The 25657-nt window shown below is 38.5% G+C and overlaps 1 protein-coding gene across 3 annotated transcripts in view; it reads right to left on the reverse strand.

Annotated features, from left to right (window-relative positions):
- The window catches only part of TRPC6 (transient receptor potential cation channel subfamily C member 6), a 119902-nt gene that overhangs the window by 21402 nt on the left and 72843 nt on the right, over positions 1-25657 (reverse strand). For all 3 annotated transcript variants that reach the window (XM_004283348.4, XM_033412089.2, XM_033412090.2), the window contains exons 3-5: positions 9752-9937; positions 7700-7864; positions 1747-1963 (exon numbers count right to left, since the gene is read on the reverse strand). In XM_004283348.4, coding sequence (XP_004283396.1) covers positions 1747-1963; positions 7700-7864; positions 9752-9937 — 568 coding nt within the window. The remainder of the gene's footprint in view (positions 1-1746; positions 1964-7699; positions 7865-9751; positions 9938-25657) is intronic.

Here is a 25657-nt window from a genome sequence, read left to right on the forward strand (position 1 = left end):
CACATTACACCCTAGGTGACTTCATGCATAGTCAGGGCCTTATGAAGATTGCTGAAACTTTATCCACAGCCTGGCTTCTCCCAGGGGTTGCATTTTAGTGGACATCTTCAACTGGAAATCCCATGGGCACTTCAAAGTCAATCACAACCCAAACTTACCTACCAGCTTTTCATTCTCCCAGTCTCAAGCATGATCTTCCCTCTATATTCTTCCTCCTAGAGACTTGCAGTCTAGTAATTACCTAGTAATTACCTAGTAATCCAAGGCAGAATCCACAGTTCTCCCTTTCCATGTACAATACATCACCAAGTTCTTTGAAGCGTATCTTTTAAGAAGCTCTCAACTCCTTTCCCCACGCCCTGACTTCTGGCACCATGTTCCTCACAGGGATCACCTCAATTGTCTCTCAGCCTCCACACTCACTCCTCCCCAAAGCCACCCTCTACCTCACAACCACTGTGATCTTTCTAAAATGTGATGGATCACATCACCAACAGCTGAAAATCATCCTCTGGCCATGTCACCACCCTTATCTCCCATCACCCACATCCATAAGTGAACCTGCATTATAGCTGGACCTAACACATGACTTTGCAAATGAGGTGTCAGCTGTCGACCTTTGCAACCCCTGGGAGAAGCCAGGCTGTGGATAAAGTTTCAGCAATCTTCATAAGGCCGTGACTATACATGAAGTCACACCTTTGCATCTAACATTTTGCATCCATGCCTCGTAGTGTCCTTACTCCCCATAAACACTCTGTAGGATTAACATGTCCTTATCTTCAAAGTTTCAGATTGAACATACTGTTCAGGGAGGCCTCCTTCGCCCCATTCACACCCCACCCAATTCAGATTTAGATGCCCAATCCATGTGTGTTCACAACACCCTAATAGCTCCTCAGTTACAGTATGTGTCACATAGGTTTTCTTTATTGACTTACTTATTGACCTGTCCCCTCCCCCCAGACTTAACTTCCTTGACTATAAAGACGGCATTTCATTCACTTCAGTATCCTCATTATCTAATGAGGGCACTTTGTTAGACAGCTATTAGGTAGGTAATAGCTACTGACTTTATTCATTCATAAATATCCAATTGAAATATCTTTCATTTGCATTATATTTAATGACAAGCCATATGGATGAGTGATTCTAAAGATAAATAGCATAGTAATTAAGACCACATTCCCTCTGTTTCACTTAACATCTGGGAGATCTAAAGCAAATTACTTAATCTTCACATTAATGCTGTAGTGTAGACATTATTATATGACAGATTGGACCACTAAGGCACAAACAGAGTGTGTGATATGATGTATGTAAAGTGATTTGAACAGTTCTTGGTGCATAACAAATGTTCAATAGATGTGAGTGGCTACTACCTTCAGTTCCTATTAAATTGCAACATAAAATCATATGGTTATTTTTAAACTTGAAGTCACAGCTCTCCTAAAACATGAATGGCAGTTTTTCGTCACTGGCAGGGTTTGATTCATACTATCCTGTTCATTTTCTTCCTGAGTTTTTCTTAGAAATCTAAAAAGCATGTGACATGTGAGAAGACTGTGGTACTGATAATGAACCCAAGATAACTGTGCTTTAAAAACAACAACAAAAAAACATGCTATGTGGAGCATTGTATCATGCTGTATACATCTGTATAACTGATGTGTGAAGGAATCAGTGTCATTCAGTCCTACTGCTAAGGCTGTAAAAATAAGTGATGACGGAAAAATCAGTCTTTACCTATTACCCAGGAAATAATGAGCATCTCCATCCATGAGAAGCAGGAGGTTTTCATCCTGAACAGCTGTTTTGCATTATCTGTGCTGGTTTCATTAGGAAGGAGTTTGGTGCCTTCAAATCTGTCAGCTGCATTCATGACTAGTAGCCCCAGAAAAATGGTGAAGGAGGCTGCATGTGCTACAAACTTCATGAATGGGCCACGCATTATCTTCCCCATCTGCCACAACACACACCAAAAGAAAATCTTAGCTTTGTTCTGTACATTTTGTAAAACACACATGCGTATACACAAGAATAAATATCTGTGCACTCCAATCTTCTCCTAAGATAATTATGTACCTTTATATAACTAATAATAGAAAAATAATTCCTTATGCTGATATAAAATTTTGGTCATGTTGCTCAGCTACATATGCTGATATTCTGGATTGATAGTTAAATAAATTAATTTCTATTAAATGATATTTAAGTTCTTAAGATATTACTGACAAAATATTTTATGAATATAATAATGACAAAAGGCAGAGCATAGTATCACCATTACTCATAAAAAGAAAACTAATTTAGTGGGTGTGAAGTATTGAGGAAGCAGCAATGAAAATATTAACCTGAATCTGCTTTACAGTGTATACACCCTTGGTTGATGTTTGTCTGCTTGTTGTCCTCATGTGCATTTCACTGACATGGGTGCAAATCAGGCTTCAAGTGATGCTGTAAATGGAGTAAGAGTCAGGAGTACCAAGAAGAGAACTCCCAGCCCAGGACAGGACAGCAAGGCAGTTCCCATCATGTACTGGAAAGATGTCCTGGAATGACACTGGATTGAAAAAAGTCCAAGTGTCTTTTTTTTTTTTTTAACGTCTCTAAATCTTTAAATATAGGATAGGAGCAAAAGGTTAAAACATTTGGTCTCGCGTTGGGAAGGGAGTTTTGAGGAAGAATGGGTGAATTCACTGGAGCTGGCCCAGGCGACAGAAACCAAGTAGGGGGTGGGTCTCAGGTGCAGAGGCTGGAAACAGGGACTCAATGTGAGCAGTTTGTAAGGGTGGCTGTAGGGTCTTCAAACCGTTTTTTATATTTGCAGAAGCCTATTGGAAATCACTTTATATTTGCTGTTCATAGGCTTCGGGAAAAGGTTTAAAAAAAAGTTTTGTGGGGTTTTTTGGCTAGAATTGCATCAGTGTGGTAAGAAATGCAGATTGGCAATTACATACCTCTCTGGTCACATAACCAACACATTTTAGGTTCAGGTTCCAGTTTCATTCCCTCATTAGCTGAGTAGCAATGAGTGAATTTCCTAAATTATGTGAAAGTCAGATTCTTCATATGAAATACGGAGACAATAAAAGTTCTTGTGCATCTATAGTACAGGAATCATTTCCATCTGAGATGCACGAATCCTAGCTGGGGCAGAGGGATGGTGTGTGCCCAGGATGTGTCTCAAGGGCTCTGTGTATCCCCTGTAATGGTTAACAAAACTCAAATACAAGTATGCAAGAATTTTTTCTTAGGAGAGGGCCAATAGCTTTCGACAGCTTTTCAAACGAGTTTATTATTACAGAAAAATGTAAAAATTAATAATAATACCACCAACACTTGGCCAGTACTTTTATGTACTGTTTTAAGTGCTTTACCCTGTTAATTCCATGATATAATTACAATACAAAGCGGTATATGCTGCTGAAATGCCCATTTTATGGATGAAGAAACTGAGGAAGTGAGGTCCAGAAACTAGCTTAAAGGTCACACAGCTTATAAGTGGTAGAGCTGGAATCTGAACCCAGGCATACTTGTTTGAGTTAATGTTTCTATTTGGTTTACAAAACAAGTTCATATTTTCTCATTGAAGTACATATATATGTAAATTCTTAGAGAACAAACGGTTCTAAGATTTTAAAAAGCTAAATGCTATAATGGAAGGAATGCAATCAATGTTCTCTGTTCCTACACACTTTATCTGTCTATATGGTTTTCAAAATCATAAAAGTTAGAGCTAGGATGAATCACATAGTTTAGTCCCTTCTCTCTTGATATTTAGAATCTTAGGTCAGGCAGAATATCAGGGTGTGTATGTGCGTGCATGCATGCGTGTGTGTGTGTGTGTGTGTGTGTGTGTGTTTATCTAGATCAATAGATCAACTGCTCTATCTATCTAGTTTTAAGCCAATGGATCTATACAGTTAGATATATTGCAGGCCCAATCCAAGGTTACTTTGTAAAAGGTTGCTGTAAAAACGTTGTCCAAAAACCATACTTCCATAAGTAAATGCTCATTAGATTGAATCAAAGAGTACTTTCTGTGTTTTTTTAAGATCTTGTTTAAATAGAACTCTCAAATAGAGTTAAAACAAATGGGAGAGAAAGTAGGCTTGATTTTTCTCTTGCCTATTGTCCTTAGCAATGTTTTCTAAAAAAATATGGACTATTAAAAACTGAACATTAATGCGACTTTAATTTCTTTTTCTATGGTGTGCCACATATACAATTTTAATTCTACATTTGCTTTATATGCAATTTATTGTAATCATGGCTATTTAATCATGTTTTATATAAGATTTAATCAAGTGTACAAGATTTATTTAATCATTTATTGCAAGGTTCAATATCTTCCTGGTGAAAAGAGCTATTATTATAAACCAATTTTTTAAAGTTCTCAGTTTATTTGACTGTTGTGGAAAACTGGGATTGGGGCATTGACTATTAGTAGTAAAATCTATGGAAAACTTATTTATTCCCTGTTTTGTTCAGGAGAGAATCAGAGGCGGCCTTCAAAATACAGAATTACGAAAAACTCAAGAGAGCACAAATTAAAATAGGAGAAGGAGACGAGAAAAGGCTGGAGACATAAAACGAGGTGAGAATAAAGCTATGCACATTAGAGTGTGCCTCAAGCTTGAGAGGTCTGGAACTTGAGTTCAGCTGTCTGGACACATCTAAAGTCAACGTTCAGTTATTCAGGGCATGGTATCTGATCTGCCCCTCACTCCTGACCTGCCTCACCTTCCTTCTTCCCTGGGTTCCTGGTTCTTACACAATATGACTCCTTTATTTTATTCGGAAGGGAGAGAAGAGAATCAAACCAGGTACTTTTGTTGCTTAGTAAATATATACTACCAAACGTAAAATACATAGCTAGTGGGAAGCAGCCGCATAGCACAGGGAGATCAGCTCGGTGCTTTGTGACCACCTAGAGGGGTGGGATAGGGAGGGTGGGAGGGAGACACAAGAGGGAGGATATATGGGAATATATGTATAGCTGATTCACTTTGTTATAAAGCAGAAACTAACACACCATTGTAAAGCAATTATACACCAATAAAGATGTTTAAAAAATAATAATACATAAATAAAATTTAAAAAAACAAACACATAAACAAAAAGATGGTTGACAGGAAACTAAAGTGGTGTGTTTGGATAATCATATCTTCTATTTCTTATTACAAATCACTGAGAGTTGTGTTTCTCTTTAAACTAAAGGAGATTCTGGTATCACTCAATGGACTTCAGGAACTGAAATGAGTTATTCATTTTAGTAAAATTTGTCATCTATATATTCTGTGACGTAAACAGATTTCTAAAAAATAACTGTAAAGAAAAATTGAACAAGGTGAAAAACTGATGTACCTGGAAAAATGACTGAAAGTAAGCACTGAAAGAAATACCTGCTTTTAAATATTATATCATACTCTTTTTAAGTATTTACTGATGATCAAATAACTATCAAATACCAATAGTAGCAGAAAATGTTGAAGATAGCTTAAGCCAAAATGATTTGAAATCACAGCATGACCTATTTTTACTATAATGAGTATAAAACACATTTGGGTTATGGTGGAAAAAGAGAACAAGTAAGGACAAAAAGAATTTCTTGAAGAAAAGAGCAGACTTGAGGAAAGAAAACCAAACTTTAAATAGAAACAAGGACTCTGTCAAGGTGCATATGCCTGCAATTTGATCTCGCTTAATTTTCATGGATGCTTTGGAATTTTTTAATATTTTAAATAATATTTTAAATAAAAGCATCAATATAGCTTGAGCAATCTCCCCCCTGTTTAAAAAAATCAATTCTCTAAACTGTAAATAATATTTATATATATTACCAAAGGGAAAAATGTAAAATAGATTTTATCATCATGCTTCAAACATTAAATAACAGTAAAATAGATTTTACATATGAAAAAAAATACAGTGTCCTTGACAGTGTCCTTTTAATTTGATTATTTGCCTCAGGGTTCATAAACGAGGGTGGAAAACATACCAGAAAGAAACATGGCCAGGAAAGAAGAAATAGTGAAGGAAATCAGGTTAATTAGGATTCAATCAAAATTTAAGAAATGTGCAACTCTAAGGACTGCCAAAACTAGTCTGTCAAAACACCAAACACTCTGGAAGGCATTATGCTTTTGAACTCACTGGATATGGGGAGGCACAATTATTCACCTTAGAAGAGAGATTATAATTTAACTGATCACAGAGTAATAACAAGGATAATTCCGAACCCCCCCCACTTTCCCCCCCCCCACTTTTAATTCAGGTTAAATCTCTGAAGTAGAAGCAGAACAGAGACTACATACATAGATGTAGCTTATGTTCTAGTAAGGAGAATTAATTCTTTTTTCAAAGTGGAATCTGTCATTCCTATGAAAAAGGGAAGAAAAGAAAAATCTTAACTTTCTAGAAAAAAATCCATGCTATAAATTTCTAATTCTAGTAAATATCACTATTTTCATTTTATTTTCCTCCTTTATAATTTATTTATAAATATATAAGGCCAACTTTTGGCCTTATATATTTAAGGGAAAAACATTTATAACGACAGATTTTACCCTCAGGAGAAAATGCCAAGTTTCCAGCAGTTCCTATCATCATCAATGGAAGTAATTATGAAGTTCCCACTATGTAAGGCTTTGCACCAGCTTCCTACCATAAGCCACTTAATAACATTCCTGTAAGGTTAAAGCACCAAATATATGACTAAGTAATAATAAGAAGAAAATATGTAGGTAATGGTGATATATGTCTTTGCACCCACATGTTACAAATATTTGAAAATGAGTCATGCCCAGATGTAACAACAGCAAGTGATTCAACTGGCATATCGACATGGCACATAAATAGATGGTCCAGCAGACATTTCAGCCACATAGCTTTAGAGTTATTTCAGTCTGACTCTAAGAGTTGAAACTTTGACAATTCCAGAAATGTGGCTTCAAAAACATGCAGAATAAGATTGTTGGCAATGCAGGGCAGACAAATCTCTATGCCTGTTAACAGAATGACAGGTCAACATTTTCCAAACTTCTTCTGTCACACTAATGAAAGGCTAGGTCCATCTGAACAAATTAGTTTCATCAAATCCTGGGCAGAGTTTGCCAAAAACAAAAAAAACCAAAAAAACAGGCTATCTTTGTTGTCAGGTTACAATGTATTCTGTCCTTAAAACAAATAGTCTTCATTGAAACAAGCATTATAGTAATATTTACACAATTGCCTTTTATTTATATTAAGATTTATCTGGTCATATTCGCTAAAATAAATACAAAACAAAAACTTTCATCTCAAAGTTTGCCAGAGGAGAAATAACAAAAGAAAACATGTTCTTTTAGGGTGTTATCTGAGATATCTGCTCAATGCATACCTCATCAAAAATGTAAAAATATATGCATAGGTGTAACTAGAGAGAAGACAAATAGGAAATATACTGAGTTTTTCTTTTGCATATTAACAGTGGTAATATTACAGGTGAATTTTCTCTTTCCATTGCTTTCATTATTTCTTATAGCAAATATATGTTATTTTTATAATATTAAAAACAATAAGATTATTTAAACCCAACTCTGACTTCCCTGAAATTTTTATTTGGGAAATAGAATTTTCTTTGCTTAACTGGCTCTGATATATAAACCAGATACACTACTAGGAGATAACAGAGGTGCAAGCTTCACAGACATACCTTGCTGCATGGAGCAAACCAGTAAATGAGAGCCAGGAAAGGCAGTCCGATGGCAACGGCGAGGACCACAAGAAACTTGACTGCCGTGGTCTGCTGCCGCAAACCGGAAAGGTTCTCATACCATATGGACAGAAGCTGCTGTTGACAGTTTGGATGAGCTACAAACTAGCAGGGGAGTGACAAAACATTTAACAGCTTGCTTAAAGATTCAGCATAAACTCTTTTCTTGCATTCTAATATTATGTTCTGTTCTTGCCCATGAAAAATATTGTTAGAATTAAAGAACAAATGTAAAATATCTAGCGGGCAGGTATTAAGCAAGATGGCAGGGGGTTCTAATATGTATTACATAAATTCAAAGATTCCAACTTTTGCTTTATGACTAATGGGTTTTCTTTCAAAGCACAAACAAATTTTGGAAATTTAATATTGGAAAATGATTCATCAATATTTTACAAAAGGACTTTTATGATTATATGTTTTTTCCATCTAGGAGTGATATAAAGATCCTGCTAGATCAGATGTCTAAATACTTTTTTTTTAAAGTATATGACCTTTTCTGCACTGACCTAAAATGCTAAACTTATTTTATACTAGGCTCCCATTTGCATATGGGTCTTTTTCTGGACTGCCTATTCTATTCTACTGATATTTCTTTTTATTCCTGCACCATAAACTCTTTCAATTAAGAAAACTTTATAATTAAATTTCACTCTTAATTTTTCAGAATTTTTTATTCTTACATGTTTATTGCTTACAAATGAACCCTACATATGACAGAGAGCTGCATTATTTAATATACAAAAAGCAACAACTCAAAATAACAATTGGTAAAGAATATTAAAAATTAGACAAAGGACAGGTTATATAAAGGAACTAAAAATGTTTCTTAAGGATGGTTAACCTGGAAGATAATTAAATCAAGATACAATGTTTGTCTTCTCAGAATGGTAAGGTTTAATAATACCCATTATGTAGCACAGGGGGATCGGCTCGGTGCTTTGCGATGACCTAGAGGGGTGGGATAGGGAGGATGGGAGGGAGGCTCAAGGGGGAGGGGATATGGGGACATGTGTATGCATATGGCTGATTCGCTTTGTTGTGCAACAGAAACTAACACAGTATTGTGAAGTAATTATACTCCAATAAAGATCTATTTTTAAAAAATAAAAAAATAATAATACCCATTATGAGTGGAAGAAATAATCCCTCTCACATACTGTTGACATGTGTAAACTGGTGTACATTTTTTGAAGGGAAATTTAGCAAATGTTTTGAAATAACAAAAAAAATAAAGAAAATAATAAACATCCTTAAATAGTAAACTGACTAAATGAACATAACAATATAAATAAACATAACGATATGCAGCCTTTGAAAAGATTAAGTGGATGTTTATTTACTGATATGTGAAGATGTCCAAGGTATAAATTTATGGAGAGAAATATAATATTGATTAACCACTCTCCATTAAGAATTGAGAAGATAGAAAGATGGAATGTCTATATTGTTTGAAAGCTTACCATAAGTCTGTGTTACTTTTATTAGAAAACCTACCTTTAAAAACTGTTTTTTTAAAGATATCTTACATAACCTAAGAAAGCAGTCAAGGATAGGGGGCACCACATGAAGACAGAAATAAAAATACTCCACAAATAAAGATGAAGGAGATTCAAATGCTCTAAAGAAGGAATAGAAGTCATTGGTCTGGAATTGGAATATATTAACAAATGGGAAAACCGAGTTGGGTCTTAAATAATGATGTTCCTATCCTATAACAAATGCCTTGTAGTTTGAACACACAAAGTCATTTTTGTATCATTAGTTAAGTAAAAGAAAGTGTCAATCACTGCATAAACAAGTCTAGGTTTTAAAGACTGGCATTAGTGTAGGTTAAATGCCTCACAACCAGGCACTTAGAATTGTTAGAGAACCTACCTAGTGCAATTAATTAGAAAAAACCAGCTCAATCTAATTATGCCAACCCTTCATCCTGATTTAGCACCAATAAAAACTGAAATAATGTAAAAGGGGCTTCAGGCCTGACCTTACTTTTTTTACGTCATATTTAATGGCAAGTTTTAAACGGCTGAGATTTGGACGACAGTGATCTCCACCACTGTGGTGTATTTCAACATCCCCATTCAGAATGGCCTCTACTTCTTCGGTATTTCTGCACAGATCGAGGAGTCCAACAACAAAATCTTTGCACTGCATTGACAGTTTTTTGTAGTCATTCTAGGAAAGACAAAGCAAAGCAAAAAACAATAATGTAGAAGTAGCAAATTTTACTATGTTATGCTGCAGAATTTATCAGTGATTTGATGGTCTGTAGAGGAAAAAAACTCTATTTTTAGGTTTACTATTCTTTTAACATCTTCAATTGCTGTTCTGCTGAGCGATCTCTGAAATATCTTAGCACAATAAAGATTTTCTTTATATTCTGAAAGAGGAAATTTGTCTAAAACATAACCAAAGTTATCAAAAAGTACTGCACTGTGCCAAACTCATCTACTGATTCAGGAGAAATATAAAGTAAGCAACATTTCCCACAGCATGCTCATACTATGTTGCGTACCTATATCTCTTATGTTCATAACTTCATCAGCTAGGCATATAATATATATTTGCTAGACAAAAGCAAACATATATCACTTATCTATTTACTAAATTGTTACCGAGGAATTTTATGTACCAAACACAGGGTCAAAAGACAAGATCTAATATAAAGTCTGCAAATTGAGATTCTTCTTTGGAGAAAAGGAAATTTAATGAAAATGCTTTCACTGTAATTTACTGCTGATGAACTAATGGTATTTTGGGAGGATTTAGAGAGTACAGATCATATTTAAACACCAAAAACTCATTTTGAACTTACATACACCATGCATTCATTCAGGTCTTTGATATTTCCTTCCTCTTTATTCTCTTACATTGAAATAAGGCCATTTATAACCCAATGTTAATAAAGAAAACCTATTAGTTAGAACTTGTTGCATTCCAAGTGGATCATATCATTTAATCTTCACAGTTGCCTTGATCCCTTAGGTTAAATAATATGTTCAAGATCATGCAGCCACCAAGTATCAAAATGAGGCTTTAAATGTAACCCTGTTTTGCTCTAAACCCTTTGCCTGTAAGAATTATGCCACTTTGTCTTTTTGTAGAATGCTTCTCTATTTTGATCTATGAAGAACTGGGAGGCAAGCCAGGGAAATACTAGTCCCATTTTGCACATCAAAAAACTAAGGTCCCGGGCTTCCCTGGTGGCGCAGTGGTTGAGAGTCCGCCTGCCCATGCAGGGGACACGAGTTCATGCCCCGGTCCGTGAGGATCCCACATGTCGCGGAGTGGCTGGGCCCATGAGCCATGGTCGCTGAGCCTGCATGTCCGGAGCCTGTGCTCCACAACAGGAGAGGCCACAACAGTGAGAGGCCCGCATACCGAAAAACAAAACAAAACAAAACTAAGGTCCCTTGAGGTCACTGCCTCCATGGCAGAGTTTACTCTTAAAGCCAGCTTTGTAGGTTCAGAATTGGTTGTCTCCTCCATCTTGAAGCCACCATTGTGTTGTAGGATAAAAAGATTCCTTGCAGGGGGAGTTAAGATAGCAGAGGAGTAGGAGGACATGCAGTTCATCTCTCCCCACGATGCATCAGGAATACACCTATAGATGCAACAATTCTCACAGAATACCAGCTGAAAACTAGCAGAAAACCTTCAACACCAGAAGGGACTATAAAGATCCCTGAATAACTGGGTAGGATGAAAAAAAGGAGGGAGAAGGAGGAGGAGAGGAAGTGGGATGGGACATGCACCTCGGGGCAAGGGAGCTGAAGCAGAGGAGAGATTCCCGAATTCAGGGAAACCCCCACTCCAACAGGGAAATCAATTGGGACAGAAGGGAAAAGCATTTGAGGCTGTCAGAAGAGGGTGAAGCGGCCGATCTACAGCAGATGGGACACAGTGAGAAATATACAGGTGGTCTGTACCACAGCCCTATGTGCCCCAGACTGGGATGTGTGTTCACAGGTGTTCAAGGGGGCTGGGAGCTGGATTGTGGGGATTGGAGAATAGACCTGGAGCGAGAACTGCTGTTGGCTGTGGGGAGACAAACTGAGGGGACGGGAGGGAGGAAATCCGCAGCAGGGAATGCCTATGGAGGAAGACTGGACTGCCATGGAAACAGGGCGCTATTGCAGGGGGAGGAGCCGCTACTGTAACCTCTCTCTCCCCACACACCGGCACCAATAAAAGAAGCCTTCTCAGGGCTGACCCTCACACGCCTTATGCTGAGCACCAGAAAAGGCCCTCACTGGGCCATATCTCTTGTGCCCGTGGCCACCAGCTTCCCTGTGCATTTGGTGCCACCAGGGGTCCTGTGATCCAAGCAGCCATACCACCTCTGCACCCCGTCCTCACAGGGGCAGACCCAAGAGCTCCAAGGCAGCCTCAGGACCAGACTCCTGTGGGTGGACCACAGGGAGAGGTGGGGATAAAACCAAAGCTGAACCTCAGGAACAGGGTGACTAAGGAAGAAGATCAAAAATCTTTCCATCAGCTGTTCAAGCTGCAGATTAAATCCCCGTGATCAGCTAGGTAGACCCTGTGTCTATGGAATATCTGAGTAGACAATGAGTGTTCCCACAAATGAAAACAGTCTAGCTCTGGCAGCTGTGGACTTTGGGGGCAAGCACACTGAGGAATTGGGCCCAATCAGAGTCTGAGTGGTTCCCACAGGGCCCACAGCAGGTCCAGAGACCAGCCCAGAGGCAGAGGAGGGCCTCTTGGAGAGGCAGAGGTGGGCTGTGTCTCACTGCATGTGCAAGGACACTTACAGTGGAGACCCCAGGGAAACATAATTATTACTAAGAATTTTATCATGTTTTCATTCATTCTGTTGTTGGTTCTGGCTTTTTTGTTTGTTTCTTTTTTTTTCTTTTTTTGTTTGTTGTTATTGTTTTAGTTTTTTTTTTTAATTTAGTCTTTTGGGATCTTCATGTTTTATAACTTTCTTAAATATATATTTCTATTTTTACTTTGCTTTTCTGTTGTTCTGTGTTCTTTTCCCTTATTTTTATTCTTCTTCTTTTTCCTTAATATATTATTTATTTTAAAAATATTTCCATTTCTACTTTGCTTTTCTGTTGTCTTGTGTTTTTTCCATTTTTATTTTATTATTATTTTTTAATCCTTTTTATCGGTTCTGTTTCCTTACTTTATTCTTCAGTTGGCACACTGCTTTGATTTTGTGGTTTTGTTAGTTTTGATCCTAATTGTTTGATTTTGCCTTTGAGTTCCTCTATTTGTCTGGTTGTTCTTTGCTTTTTGTTTTATTTGGTTCTATTTTTATTTCTTTTGTATGTGTGTGTGTTTCCTTGCTTCTGTTTTTGTTTGATTTTACTTTTTACCATTTGTCTGGGGTTTTGGTAGTCTTTCTTTTTTTAAATCCCCTTTATTGTGGGAATGAGTGACTTGCAGGGTCTTGGTTCCTCGACTGGAAGTTGGGTCTGAGGCTTTGGGGTGGGAGCAGTGAGTCCAGGAAGCTGGACCACTAGAGAATTCCTGGCCCCAGGGAAGATTAATCGCCAAGAGCTCTCACGGAGGCCTCTGTCTGAATCCAAGACCCTGTTCCACCCAAATGCCAGCAGTTCCCAGCACTGTATGCTTCATACAAAACAACAAAAAAGACAGGAACACAAACCCACCCATCAGCACACAGATTACCTAAAGTCATACTAAGGTCACAGACACCCCAAAACACACCACCTGACATAGCCCTGCTCAGCAGAGGGAAAGACTCAGCTCCACCCACCAGAACACAGGTACCAGTCCCTCCCATCAGGAAGCCTACACAAGCCACTGGACCAACCTCTCCACTGCGGGAAGAGAAAAGCAGGAAGAGGAACTATGAACCTGCAGCCTAGGGAAAGGAGACCTCAAATACTGTAAATCAGACAAAATGAGAAGACAGAGAAATATCTTGCAGGCAAAGGAGCAAGATAAAAACCCACAAGATCAAAAAAATGAAGAAGAAATCAGCAGACTACCTGAAAAAGAACTCAGAGTAATGATAGTAAAGATGATCTTGGAAATAGAATAGAGAAAATACAAGAAATGTTTAACAAGGACCTAGAAGAACTAAAGAGCAAACAAACAGTAATGAACAACACAATAGCTAAAATTAAAAATACTCTAGACAGAATCAATAGCATAACTGAGGCAGGAGAACGGATAAATGAGCTGTAAGATAGAATGGTGGAAATAACTGCCACAGAGCAGAATAAAGAAAAAGGAATGAAAAGAATGGAGGACAGTCTCAGAGACTTCTGGGACAATGTTAAGTGAACCAACATTCGAATTATAGGCATCCCAGAAAAAGAGAAAAAGAAAGGGTCTGAGAAAATATTTGAAGAGATTTTAGTTGAAAACTTACCTAACATGGGAAAGGAAATAGTCAATCAAGTTCAGGAAGTGCAGAGAGTCTCATACAGGATAAACCCAAGGAGAAACATGTCAAGACTCATATTGATCAAACTAACAAAAATTAAACACAAAGAAAAAATATTAAAAGCAGCAAGGGAAAAGCAAGAAATAACATACAAGGGAATCTCCATAAGGTTAACAGCGGATCTTTCAGCAGAAACTCAGCAAGCCAGAAGGGAGTGGCAAGATATATTTAAAGTGATGAAGGGGAAAAAAACTACAACAAAAATTACTCTACCCAGCAAGGATCTCATTCAGATTTGACAGAGAAATCAAAAACTTCACAGACAAGCAAAAGTTAAGAGAATTCAGCACCACCAAACCAGCTTTACAACAAATGCTAAAAGAACTTCTCTAGGAAGGAAACAAAAGACAAGAAAAAGACCTATAAAAACAAACTCAAAACAATTAAGAAAATGGTAATAGAAACATACATATCAAATATTACCTTAAATGTAAATGAATTAAATGCTCCAACCAAAAGACACAGACTGACTGAATGGATACAAAAACAAGACCTGCATATATGCGGTCTACAAGAGACCCACTTCAGATCTAGGGACACATACAGACTGAAAGTGAGGGGATGGAAAAAGATATTCCATGCAAATGGAAATCAAAAGAAAGTTGGAGTAGCAAGATTCATATCAGAAAAACTGACTCTAAAATAAAGACTATTTTAAGAGACAAGGAAGGACACTACATAATGATCAAGAGATCAATCCAAGAAGAAGATATAACAATTGTAAATATTTATGCATCCAACATAGGAGCACCTCAATACATAAGGGAAATGCTAACAACCATAAAAGGGGAAATCAATACAACCAAAAGGGGAAATCAACAGTAAGACAATAATAGTAGTGGATTTAACATCCCACTTACACCAACAGACAGATCAACCCAAATGAAAATAAATAAGGAAACACAAGTTTTTTTTATTTTGTTTTTTTTTCTTTTTGCTGTACGCGGGCCTCTCACTGTTGTGGCCTCTCCCGTTGCGGAGTACAGGCTCCGGACGTGCAGGCCCAGCGGCCATGGCTCACGGGCGCAGCCGCTCCGCAGCATGTGAGATCTTCCCAGACTGGGGCACGAACCCATGTCTCCTGCATCAGCAGGTGGACTCTCAACCACTGCGCCACCAGGGAAGCCCAAGGAAACACAAGTTTTAAATGACACATTAAACCCACAGCCAACATCATTCTCAATGGTGAAAAACTGAAACCATTTCCACTAAGATCAGGAACAAGACAAGGGTGCCCACTATCACTGCTATTATTCAACATAGTTTTGGAAGCTTTAGCCACAGCAATCAGAGAAGAAAAAGAAATAAAAGGAATCCAAATCAGAAAAGAAGTAAAACTGTCACTGTTTGCAGATGACATGATACTATACATAGAGAATCCTGAAGATGCTATCAGAAAACTACTAGAGCTAATCAATGAATTTGTTAAAGTAGCAGGATACAAAATTAATGCACAGAAATCTCTTGCATACCTATACACTAAAAACAAAAAAATCAGAAAGAGAAATTAAGGAAACACTCCCATTTACCATTGCAACAACAAAAAAATTAAAATACCTAGGAATAAACCTACCTAAGGAGGCAAAAGACCTGTATGCAGAAAACTATAAGACACTGATGAAAGAAATCAAAGATGATACAAACAGATGGAGAGATATACCATGTTCTTGGATTGGAAGAATCAACATTGTGAAAATGATTATACTACCCGAAGCAATCAACAAATTCAATACAATCCCTATCAAACTACCAATGGCATTTTTCATAGAACTACAACAAGAAATTTTACAATTTGTATGGAAACAGAAAAGACCCTGAAGAGCCAAAGCAATCTTGAGAAAGAAAAATGGAGCTGGAGGAATCAGGCTCCCTGACTTCAGACTATACTACAAAGCTACAGTAATCAAGACATTATGGTACTGTCACCAAAACAGAAATATAGATCAATGGAACAGGATAGAAAGCTCATAAATAAACCCATGCACCTATGGTCACCTTATCTTTGACAAAGGAGGCAAGAATAAACAATGGAGAAAAGACAGCCTCTTCAATAAGTGATGCTGGGAAAACTGGACAGCTACATGTAAAAGAATGAAATTAGAACACTTCCTAACAGCATACACAAAAATAAACTCAAAATGGATTAAAGACCTAAATGTAAGGCAAGACACTATAAAACTCTTAGAGAAAAATATAGGCATAACACTCTATGACATAAATCACAGCAAGATCCTGTTTGATGCACTTCCTAGAGTAATGGAAATAAAACCAAAAATAAACAAATGGGACCTAATGAAACTTAAAAGCTATTGCACAGCAAAGGAAACCATAAACAAGATGAAAAGACAACCCTCAGAATGCGAGAAAATACTTTCAAATGAAGTAACTGACAAAGGATTAATCTTCAAAATATACAAGCAGCTCATGCAGTTCAATATCAAAAAAACACACAACCCAATCCAAAAATAGGCAGAAAACCTAAATAGACATTTCTCCAAAGAAGACATACAGATGGACAACAAACGCATGAAATGATGCTCAACATCACTAATCATTAGAGAAATGCAAATCAAAACTACAATGAGGTATCACCTCATACCAGTCAGAATGGCCATCATCAAAATATCTGGAAATAATAAATGCTGGAGAGGGTGTGGAGAAAAGGGAACCCTCTTGCACTGTTGGTGGGAATGTAAATTGATACAGCCACTATGGGAACCGTATGGAGGTTCCTTAAGAAACTAAAAGTAGAACTAACATATGACCCAGCAATCCCACTACTGGGCATATACCCTGAGAAAACCATAATTCAAAAAGTGTCATGTACTACAATGTTCATTGCAGCACTATTTACAATAGCCAGGATATGGAAGCAACCTAAGTGTCCATTGACAAATGAATGGATAAAGAAAATGTGGCACATATATACAACGGAATATTACTCAGCCATAAAAAGAAAAGAAATTGAGTTATTTGTAATGAGGTGGATGGACCTAGAGTCTGTCATACAGAGTGAAGTAAGTCAGAAAAAGAAAAACAAATACCATATGTTAATGCGTATATATGGAATCTTAAAAAAAACGGTACTGATGAAACCAGTGGCAGGGCAGGAATAAAGACACAGACGTAGAGAACAGAGTTGAGAACACGGTCAGGGGGAAGGGGAAGCTGGGATGAAGTGAGAGAGTAGTATTGACATATATACACTACCAAATGTAAAATGGACGGTTCGGGGTAAGCTGCTGCTTAGCACAGGAGATCAGCTCGGTGTTTTGTGATGACCTAGAGTGATGGGATAGGGAGGGTGGTAGGGAGTCTCCAGCAGGAGAGGATATGGGGATATATGTATACATATAGCTGATTTACTTTGTTGTACAGCAGAAACTAACACAACATTGTAAAGCAATTATACTCCAATAAAGATGTTAAAAAAAAAAGATTCCTTGCAGGGATCAAGAGAGAAAGATGTTGGAGAAATATGAGAGGCTCTGGATGTGAATCAATAGGTAATATTTGCGGAGCGGCTAAATGGAAAACAGCTTCAACTTGGGTATTTGCAAAGCACCTTCCTGGGCTCCTCCCCGTAAATCATGCCAAGTTTCACTTTGCTAACTGTAGGTTCAAACAGATTCTATAAAAGAAAATTAATAAAACAAATTCTGTCTTAACTGAGAATGGCTCAAACTACTTCTAAACAGGTATCTGGTCAGATAGTATAAATAAGGTCACAAGGAAACAGCTCTACCCCTGTCATGAAATAGTCAATTAAGGTCATGGGGAAGAACTTTGAGGTGTGGAAGCATCCATACATATGCTGTCCATGCCCACTATTCCATATTATAGTGGTTAGGAGCTTGGGCTTTTAAGGTTAGATATACCTGTAATCTAATCCCAGCTCTTCTGTTTTTTAGCCATGTGATCTTAGGTAGCTTCAAATCACTCTATGAGGTAGGTGCTACTATTATTTTCATTTTACAGATGAGAAAACTAAGGTTTAGTGAGAGTAATTGTTAAAGAAATCACACATTGCAAAGCACATAGCAAGCATTTGATAAAACATAATTATTTTATTTATATCATCAAAGGCAAGATCTGAAAACAGGCCATTTCTTGACATTTGTAAGTACCTATGGAGTTTAATGCATCTAGGCTTTCTTGTTTATAGTGCTCAATTCTAGATGTATCTTTAGTCCTTTTGGAGATAAAAATGTAAGACTCAAAACCAGTACTCTCTCGAATTCCAAAAAAGCTCAGGTGAAATTAGATATTTCAAAGGAGGGTATGACCCTTCAAGTGTAGAGTAACATTTTTAGTAGAAACCACATGGACTGAAAAAGTAAAGGACAGGAGCTCTGTGCTGTTTCATATCTTGACTTAAAAAATTGTTTCCAATTCACTGCTAATTCTCAAGACATATTCCAAGCAAAAACAAAACAAAACAAAAACCAACAATTAAAAAATAAAATAAAGAATAAGACTGCTTTTAGAATTGCATGTTTTTTTTACCTTGGGAATCCATTTACAAATATTTTCATATTTTAAGTTTTCTCAAATTGAAATGTAAACTCACTTAAAATGAGATGTTGGCAGTTCATTAGCCAGACACAGCACTGTGATTTTGGTTTTTTGAAAAAGTGAAGCTAACGGTTGATTTAATTCGGCCTTTGGCTCACACACCCACACCATACATTAATAAATTAGAAGTGGGTGCTTGCCTATTAACCTTTGAGTTATAAAGAGATGACTGATAGTGGGTTAATAGAACAGAGTTTAGAGATTAATAGACATGAAATACCCTGTTAAAAGCACCCTGTCAAAGGGTCATCTTAGTTGGATTTTACATAGTAGAAGATATGTTATGGTGTGTAATTTTAATGTCTGGATCTATACATAGAATAACATTTGCTTTATAGAAATCAAGAGGGTGGGGGAAAATGCATGCCTTAATTCTCACTAATCAACCCTGTGGGTTTTGGAGAAGAGCAGACCTGGATTTGAAAATAGGTGCAAACACTTACTAGCTGCATGACTTTGGGCAAATTACTTAATCCCTTAAAGCCTCAGAATTCTCATGTGTAAAACAGGGTAATGTAAGTACCTACTTCCTAGGGTTACTGTGAAGATTATATGAGATAACAAATGCCACTTCCAGGCCCAGGGTTGGGATGAATCAATGGCAATTGTTATTGTTGCTGTTTTCATCATTTCATAAACAATATCCAAGTAGTCTCAGTACCTAGGCACAAAATTGTGCTAAAAAATAATAAAACCATTATGGGATTCCTGGGGGTAAAAGATATTTCCACATACTGAGGTATGGGTAAGTCATTCTAGCTTATACATGAGTTAACTTGAATTTTATGCCAGCTAAAATTGCCTGTTTGTGGCCTGTCAAACATACATTTTACACCTGCTTTAATTATTAAGTAAAGCGCACATTGACCAGAAGTAAAGAATATCCATGTTAAAAGTAACGATTAAATGCCTCTCTTCCTGGGAGGCCAATGCTGTTTCTCCTTCGATGATAAGACTCCCTTTCCAGGTGCCAAGGCCATACTGACTTGCTGTGTACATGCTAATCTGTGTTTTTTTTTTTTTCCAAACCTTGAAGGAACATATCCCTGACTTGTTTAATGTTCTTTGTTCTGACAACATATAAAACTGTGCTGAAAACCATGCTTTTTCAGATCAGTTCCTCAGAGTTATCTGAGAGGCTGTCTTCCAGGCTATAGTCCTCAAATAAAACTCTTTTCTATTCCTATTGTAGATTGTTTACAGATTATTTTCATCAACATTGGGTATCACTTGAATGTACTGAAAATAAAATGATTATTCATTCATTCATTCTTTCAACAAATATTCTACAAATGTTCAGCAAGCAATCAGCAACTAGTGCTGTGATAGATACAGCAGTCTTACTAAGATGGGAGTTTGGTAAAATGAGATTATGTTCCTAAAGAGTAAAGAAAGTACAGAGTATCATTATCTATCTAGTGATCGAGTTAACCAGTCCTGCTTCTTGGGACCATAAGTAACTCTAAGGCTTTTCAGAATAATTGTCACTCAATGGCACATTGATCATTGAACCCTGTCACAGCTGATGTGAGGATGATTAACAAGCATTTTTATAGCACCTAATATGTGGGGTTGTGAGGGACATAAAAGGTAATCAGACACTACTCTAAAGAAAAAGTAAAAAGAGATGAGATACATTTTCAAACAAGAATTGAAGACAGACATTTTCCTAGGTTTGTCAGACGCTACTGACTTTTATTTAGATTGTTGCCACAGCAGTGGATACTTATTTAACTTAATAGAGTGTTTGATAAACAGGTTTTATCCTTTCCTTCGCATAGAAATTCTCAGGTCCCATTGAAGCCAGGAAGATTGAAGAGCAGCAATGAAGGTAAACAGGTGCTTCAGGGGCTAAGGTCTCTGTTACTGTTACTGTTGAACGTAACTTCCATCCCTAACTGTTGACTTGCCTTAGATCTAAAATTTTGCCAGAATGGATTTTTCCTGCCCATCTATTTAAACTGATCGGAAATTCAAAGACAAGAACAAACAGACTCATATACTTAACTGCATTTGTTCATGTATCTGTCTCTCTTGAATAGAATCAAATATCCTTCAGAACAAAGACTGTATCTTACTCACCTTTGAGTTTCCAGCACAGTGGGCGGCACACAGCAGGTAATCAAAACTTTTGTTGTGTCATATAAAGAAAGGAGCATGACTGGGTATAAAACATACCTGTGTTTGAATTTTTGCTCTGCTACTTAACAACTATGATCTTGAAGGGCTACTTTATTTTCTGGCCTTTTGATAATTTCTCCTAATTATGGAGAACTTAAACGCTGCTATATCATAAAGTTAGAGTGTAAATCACTTAGAATGATTCATGAAGCTCAACAGTGGTCCATTTCCTCCTTCCCCTTTGGTCTGGATCCCTGCCCTGTGCTTCTGTAGGCTATTTAGCATGCAAGTGACACCTTTGTCACCCTGCTAAGGTCTAATAACAGTCACACTGCCTTTCTGCTAACAAAAACTGCTTTTCAACTCAGTCAGTTTCTTAGAGGGTATTTCTTTTTCAAAAATGCCAGGAATTTTTGAACATTTTGAACGCCAGAACATAGCAACAGTTTAAAAATGGACACAGCATAGTGTCTTCCCTTTCCTCAAAGTCAGTGGCAGAGGCATCTGGAGGGCCATGTGCCTGTTTAGATACACACCCCGCAGGAAGACATGAAGGATCTGGAAAAGCTTCAGAAAAGCTGCTTATCTAGAATGACAGGGAAGAGGGCAAACTCTGATGTATAGAGGGGGTAATTTTAGGGTAATTAAAGGAAATCCTTTTTATTACCACAAACAACCTAAAATATAAATATATTCAAAAAAGGGTTTAGAGACATAAGTCATAGGTACATATTGATATACTAAAAGGAAGTTCTGAATTTGGGAGAATGAATTTGCTGAAAAAGCACCCCTGGTACTGATCTCCTTGTCTTTATGATAATTCTTAGTCTTGAGTCAAGGAGAAAAACCAGGAGTTATGCTCTGCTTCACCAGGATCAAAAACAGTCAAAATTCTGTGTGTGTTTTTTTAATCGATCTGGTATTTGTTGCCAAAATTAGGTTTAGCCCAAGTTTTAAGTTTAAGGTGGCTGAGGTCTCTTGCTACCAAAGCAAAAACTTATTTATAAAAATTTAATATAGGACTCCCCTGGTGGCGCAAGTGTTGAGAATCCGCCTGCCAATGCAGGGGACATGGGTTCAAGCCCTGTCTCGGGAAGATCCCACATGCCACGGAGCAACTAAGTCCGTGCGCCACAACCACTTGCCTGCACTCTAGAGCCCGTGAGCCACAACTACTGAACCCACGAGCCACAACTACTGAAGCCCGCACGCCTAGAGCCCGTGCTCTACAAAAGAAGCCACTGCAATGAGAAGCCCGCGCACCACAACAAAGAGTAGCCCCTGCTCGCTGCAACTAGAGGAAGCCCGTGCACAGCAATGAAGACCCAACACAGCCAAAAATAAATAAACAAATAAATTTATTTTAAAAATAATTCAGTATAAAAATTAAACTTGAATGGGTGAAAACTTTTAAATCTGGTTTCTCCCCCATTCACTTTGAAGACCTGAAATCCCTCAGACCTATGGGTTTTCTTCTTATTCCTGTGGTTCCATCTAATTGTTAGATTTCTCTGCTGTGGTCTGGTTGTCACCCCCACACGGAGCCAGCTCCAGACCTGATGATACGGGTAATGAGTGCAATTTGTTCGGTTTAGAAGATTCAAGGTGCAAGACTACAATTGCCTGAGGAATTCAGTAGCAACTACTCTGGCCTCTTTTGTTAAAGGACTATGGGTTAATTATGGAAAAGGAGAATTTAGGAGGAGCTTAGAGAAGCTATATATTGGAGTTCACAAAATCTTTGTGAAAGTTATCATTCTCTAACTCTCATAAAATAGATTAGTTGCCTTCAAACAGAGATATGTTTTTTTTGTTTGTTTGTTTTTTTGTGGTACGCAGGCCCCTCACTGTTGTGGCCTCTCCTGTTGCGGAGCACAGGCTCCGGACGCACAGGCTCAGTGGCCATGGCTTACGGGCCCAGCCGCTCCGCGGCATGTGGGATCTTCCCGGACCGGGGCACGAACCCGTGTCGCCTGCATTGGCAGGCGGACTCTCAACCACTGTGCCACCAGGGAAGCCCCAAACAGAGATATGTGAAGACTTTCCAAGCGGCCAGAGAACACTGATAGTTTTAAGGGAATACATTTCCAGATCTTCAACTTTCCTAAAACTGATTTCCTTGAAAATAGATCTTTCACCCCTTTACAAAATAATTCCCCACTCTCACTCACCCATGTAGCAAACAATGGAGAATTCCCCTTTAATAATTAACCCAGGTACCATAGACCTGAGGGGCTTCCTGTATTTTCCTGCCCTAATACACATTCCTGTTGAAGATGAAGTTTAATGATAGAAATACAACATGCTGGTTCATGTTGGGATGTTCTAAATTTAGATGTATGGTGCAGTGTAGTGATAGGAACAATGATAATTTTTGCTTAATGTACTTTGCCTCTTCATTCTTCAACAACTGTCAAAGAATGCATCCTTCTTGAATAAGAGGATGGCAAAGAAGGTATCAGTAGGAAATACTGAATACAAAAATCACTTCATGTACTTAAATGTGATTCTTTTAAATTATTAATACTCAGCTTTTGGATGTATTATTAGCTTAAAGGAAAGACATCTCAAATGGGCAAGGCAGCAAACGTTGGGAGGATGATTTCTTTTAATGTGATTTGGAATGGTTTCCAGGACTCAAAATTTTCATAGGATATTGGCTAAAACACATAGATAAAACTTTTATGTGATTTTTTTCAGATTCATTGTGGATAATTCAGTAAGGCAGTTATCAAATCACATCAAGAAATAGTTATTCCAACTACAGTCAGCTCTTTTAATTTTATTACATAAAATAATTTATATTTAATTTTATTAATTTATATATCCTATTAACAAAAACTAAAATAATATGATAGCTGACAAATCAAGTTATTTTAGCAGGCTATAACTTTTTCTTTCACTAAATATATAACAAAAGTATGGACATGATTAATCCCATTAAAAATTCATTTCCAATAAGAACTGTGTCATATATTTAAAATTTACTTTTCAAAATTTGTACATATTTGTTATTTTGAAATATTATGTTCAACTTATGTAGTTTTGATCAAATATACTGCTAATATGTGTTATATAATATATATCATATATATATAATATATATGTAATTGGGTGATCTATAAAGGAATTTACACAATAAAAAGCTATTACATCAGGAATCATATTTGTGGAGGAAATTGGACTGGAAATACAAGCTCAAGGAGAAAAGGAAAGATGTAGCTATTCTGAATGTTAAAAAGGAGGAAGACTTCCGGGAAGATGGCGGAAGAGTAAGACGCGGAGATCACCTTCCTCCCCACAGATACACCAGAAATACATCTACGCGTGGAACAACTCCTACGGAGCACCTACTGAACGCTGGCAGAAGACCTCAGACCTCCCAAAAGGCAAGGAACCCCCCACGTACCTGGTTAGGGCAAAAGAAAAAACTAAACAGAGACAAAAGGATAGGGACGGGTCCTGCACCAGCGGGAGAGAGCTGTGAAGGAGGAAAACTGTCCACACACTAGGAAGCCCCTTCGCGGGTGGAGACTTCGGGAGGCGGAGTGGGGGAGCTTGGGATCCGCGGAAGAGAGCACAGCAACAGGGGTGCGGAGGGCAAAGCGGAGAGATTCCAGCGCAGAGGATCGGGCCGACCGGCACTCACCAGCCGAGAGGCTTGTCTGCTCGCCCGCCGGGGCGGGCGGGACTGGGAGCTGAGGCTCCGGCTTTTGTCGGAGCGCCGGGAGAGGACTGAGGTTGGCGGCGTGAACACAGCCTGCAGGGCGTTAGTGCACCGCGGCTAGCCGGAAGAGAGTCCGGGAAAAGTCTGGACCTGCCGAAGAGGCAAGAGACTTTTGCGTCCCTCTTTGTTTCCTGGTGCACGAGGAGAGGGGATTAAGAACGCTGCTTGAGAGAGCTCCAGGGACGGGCGCGAGCCGTGGCTAAAAGTGCGGAGCCCAGAGACAGACATGAGACGCTAAGGCCGCTGCTGCCGCCACCAGGAGGCCTGTGTGCGAACACAGGTCACTAGCCACACGCCCTTCCGGGGAGCCTGTGCAGCCCGCCACTGACAGGGTCCCGGGATCCAGGGACAACTCCCCCGGGAGAACGCACGGCGCGCCTCAGGCTGCAACGTCACGCCGGCCTCTGCCGCTGCAGGCCCGCCCCACACTCCGTGACCCTCCCTACCCTGCGGCCTGAGTGAGCCAGAGCCTCCAAATCAGCGGCTCCTTTAACCCCGTCCTGTCTGAGCAAAGAACAGACGCCCTCCGGCGACCTACACGCACAGGCGGGGCCAAATCCAAAGCTGAGCCCCTGGGAACTGTGAGAACAAAGAAGAGAAAGGGAAATCTCTCCCAGCAGCCTCAGAAGCAGCGGATTAAAGCTCCACAATCAATTTGATATACCCTGCATCTGTGGAATACCTGAATAGACAACGAATCATCCCAAATTAAGGAGCCCTGTGGATGAAAGGCTCTTGGTGCTGCAGCCAGGAGTCAGTGCTGTGCCTCTGAGGTGGGAGAGCCAACTTCAGGACACTGGTCCACAAGAGGCCTCCCAGCTGCACATAATATCAAACAGCAAAAATCTCCGAGAGATCTCCATCTCAACGCCAGCACCCAGCTTCACTCAACGACCAGCAAGCTACAGTGCTGGACATCCTATGCCAAACAACTAGCAAGACAGGAACACAACCCCACCCATTAGCAGAGAGGCTGCCTAAAATCATAATAAGGCCACAGACACCCCAAAACATACAACCAGAC

Source organism: Orcinus orca, chromosome 8 (genome assembly GCF_937001465.1).
Source record: "Orcinus orca chromosome 8, mOrcOrc1.1, whole genome shotgun sequence".
NCBI lineage: Eukaryota > Metazoa > Chordata > Mammalia > Artiodactyla > Delphinidae > Orcinus > Orcinus orca.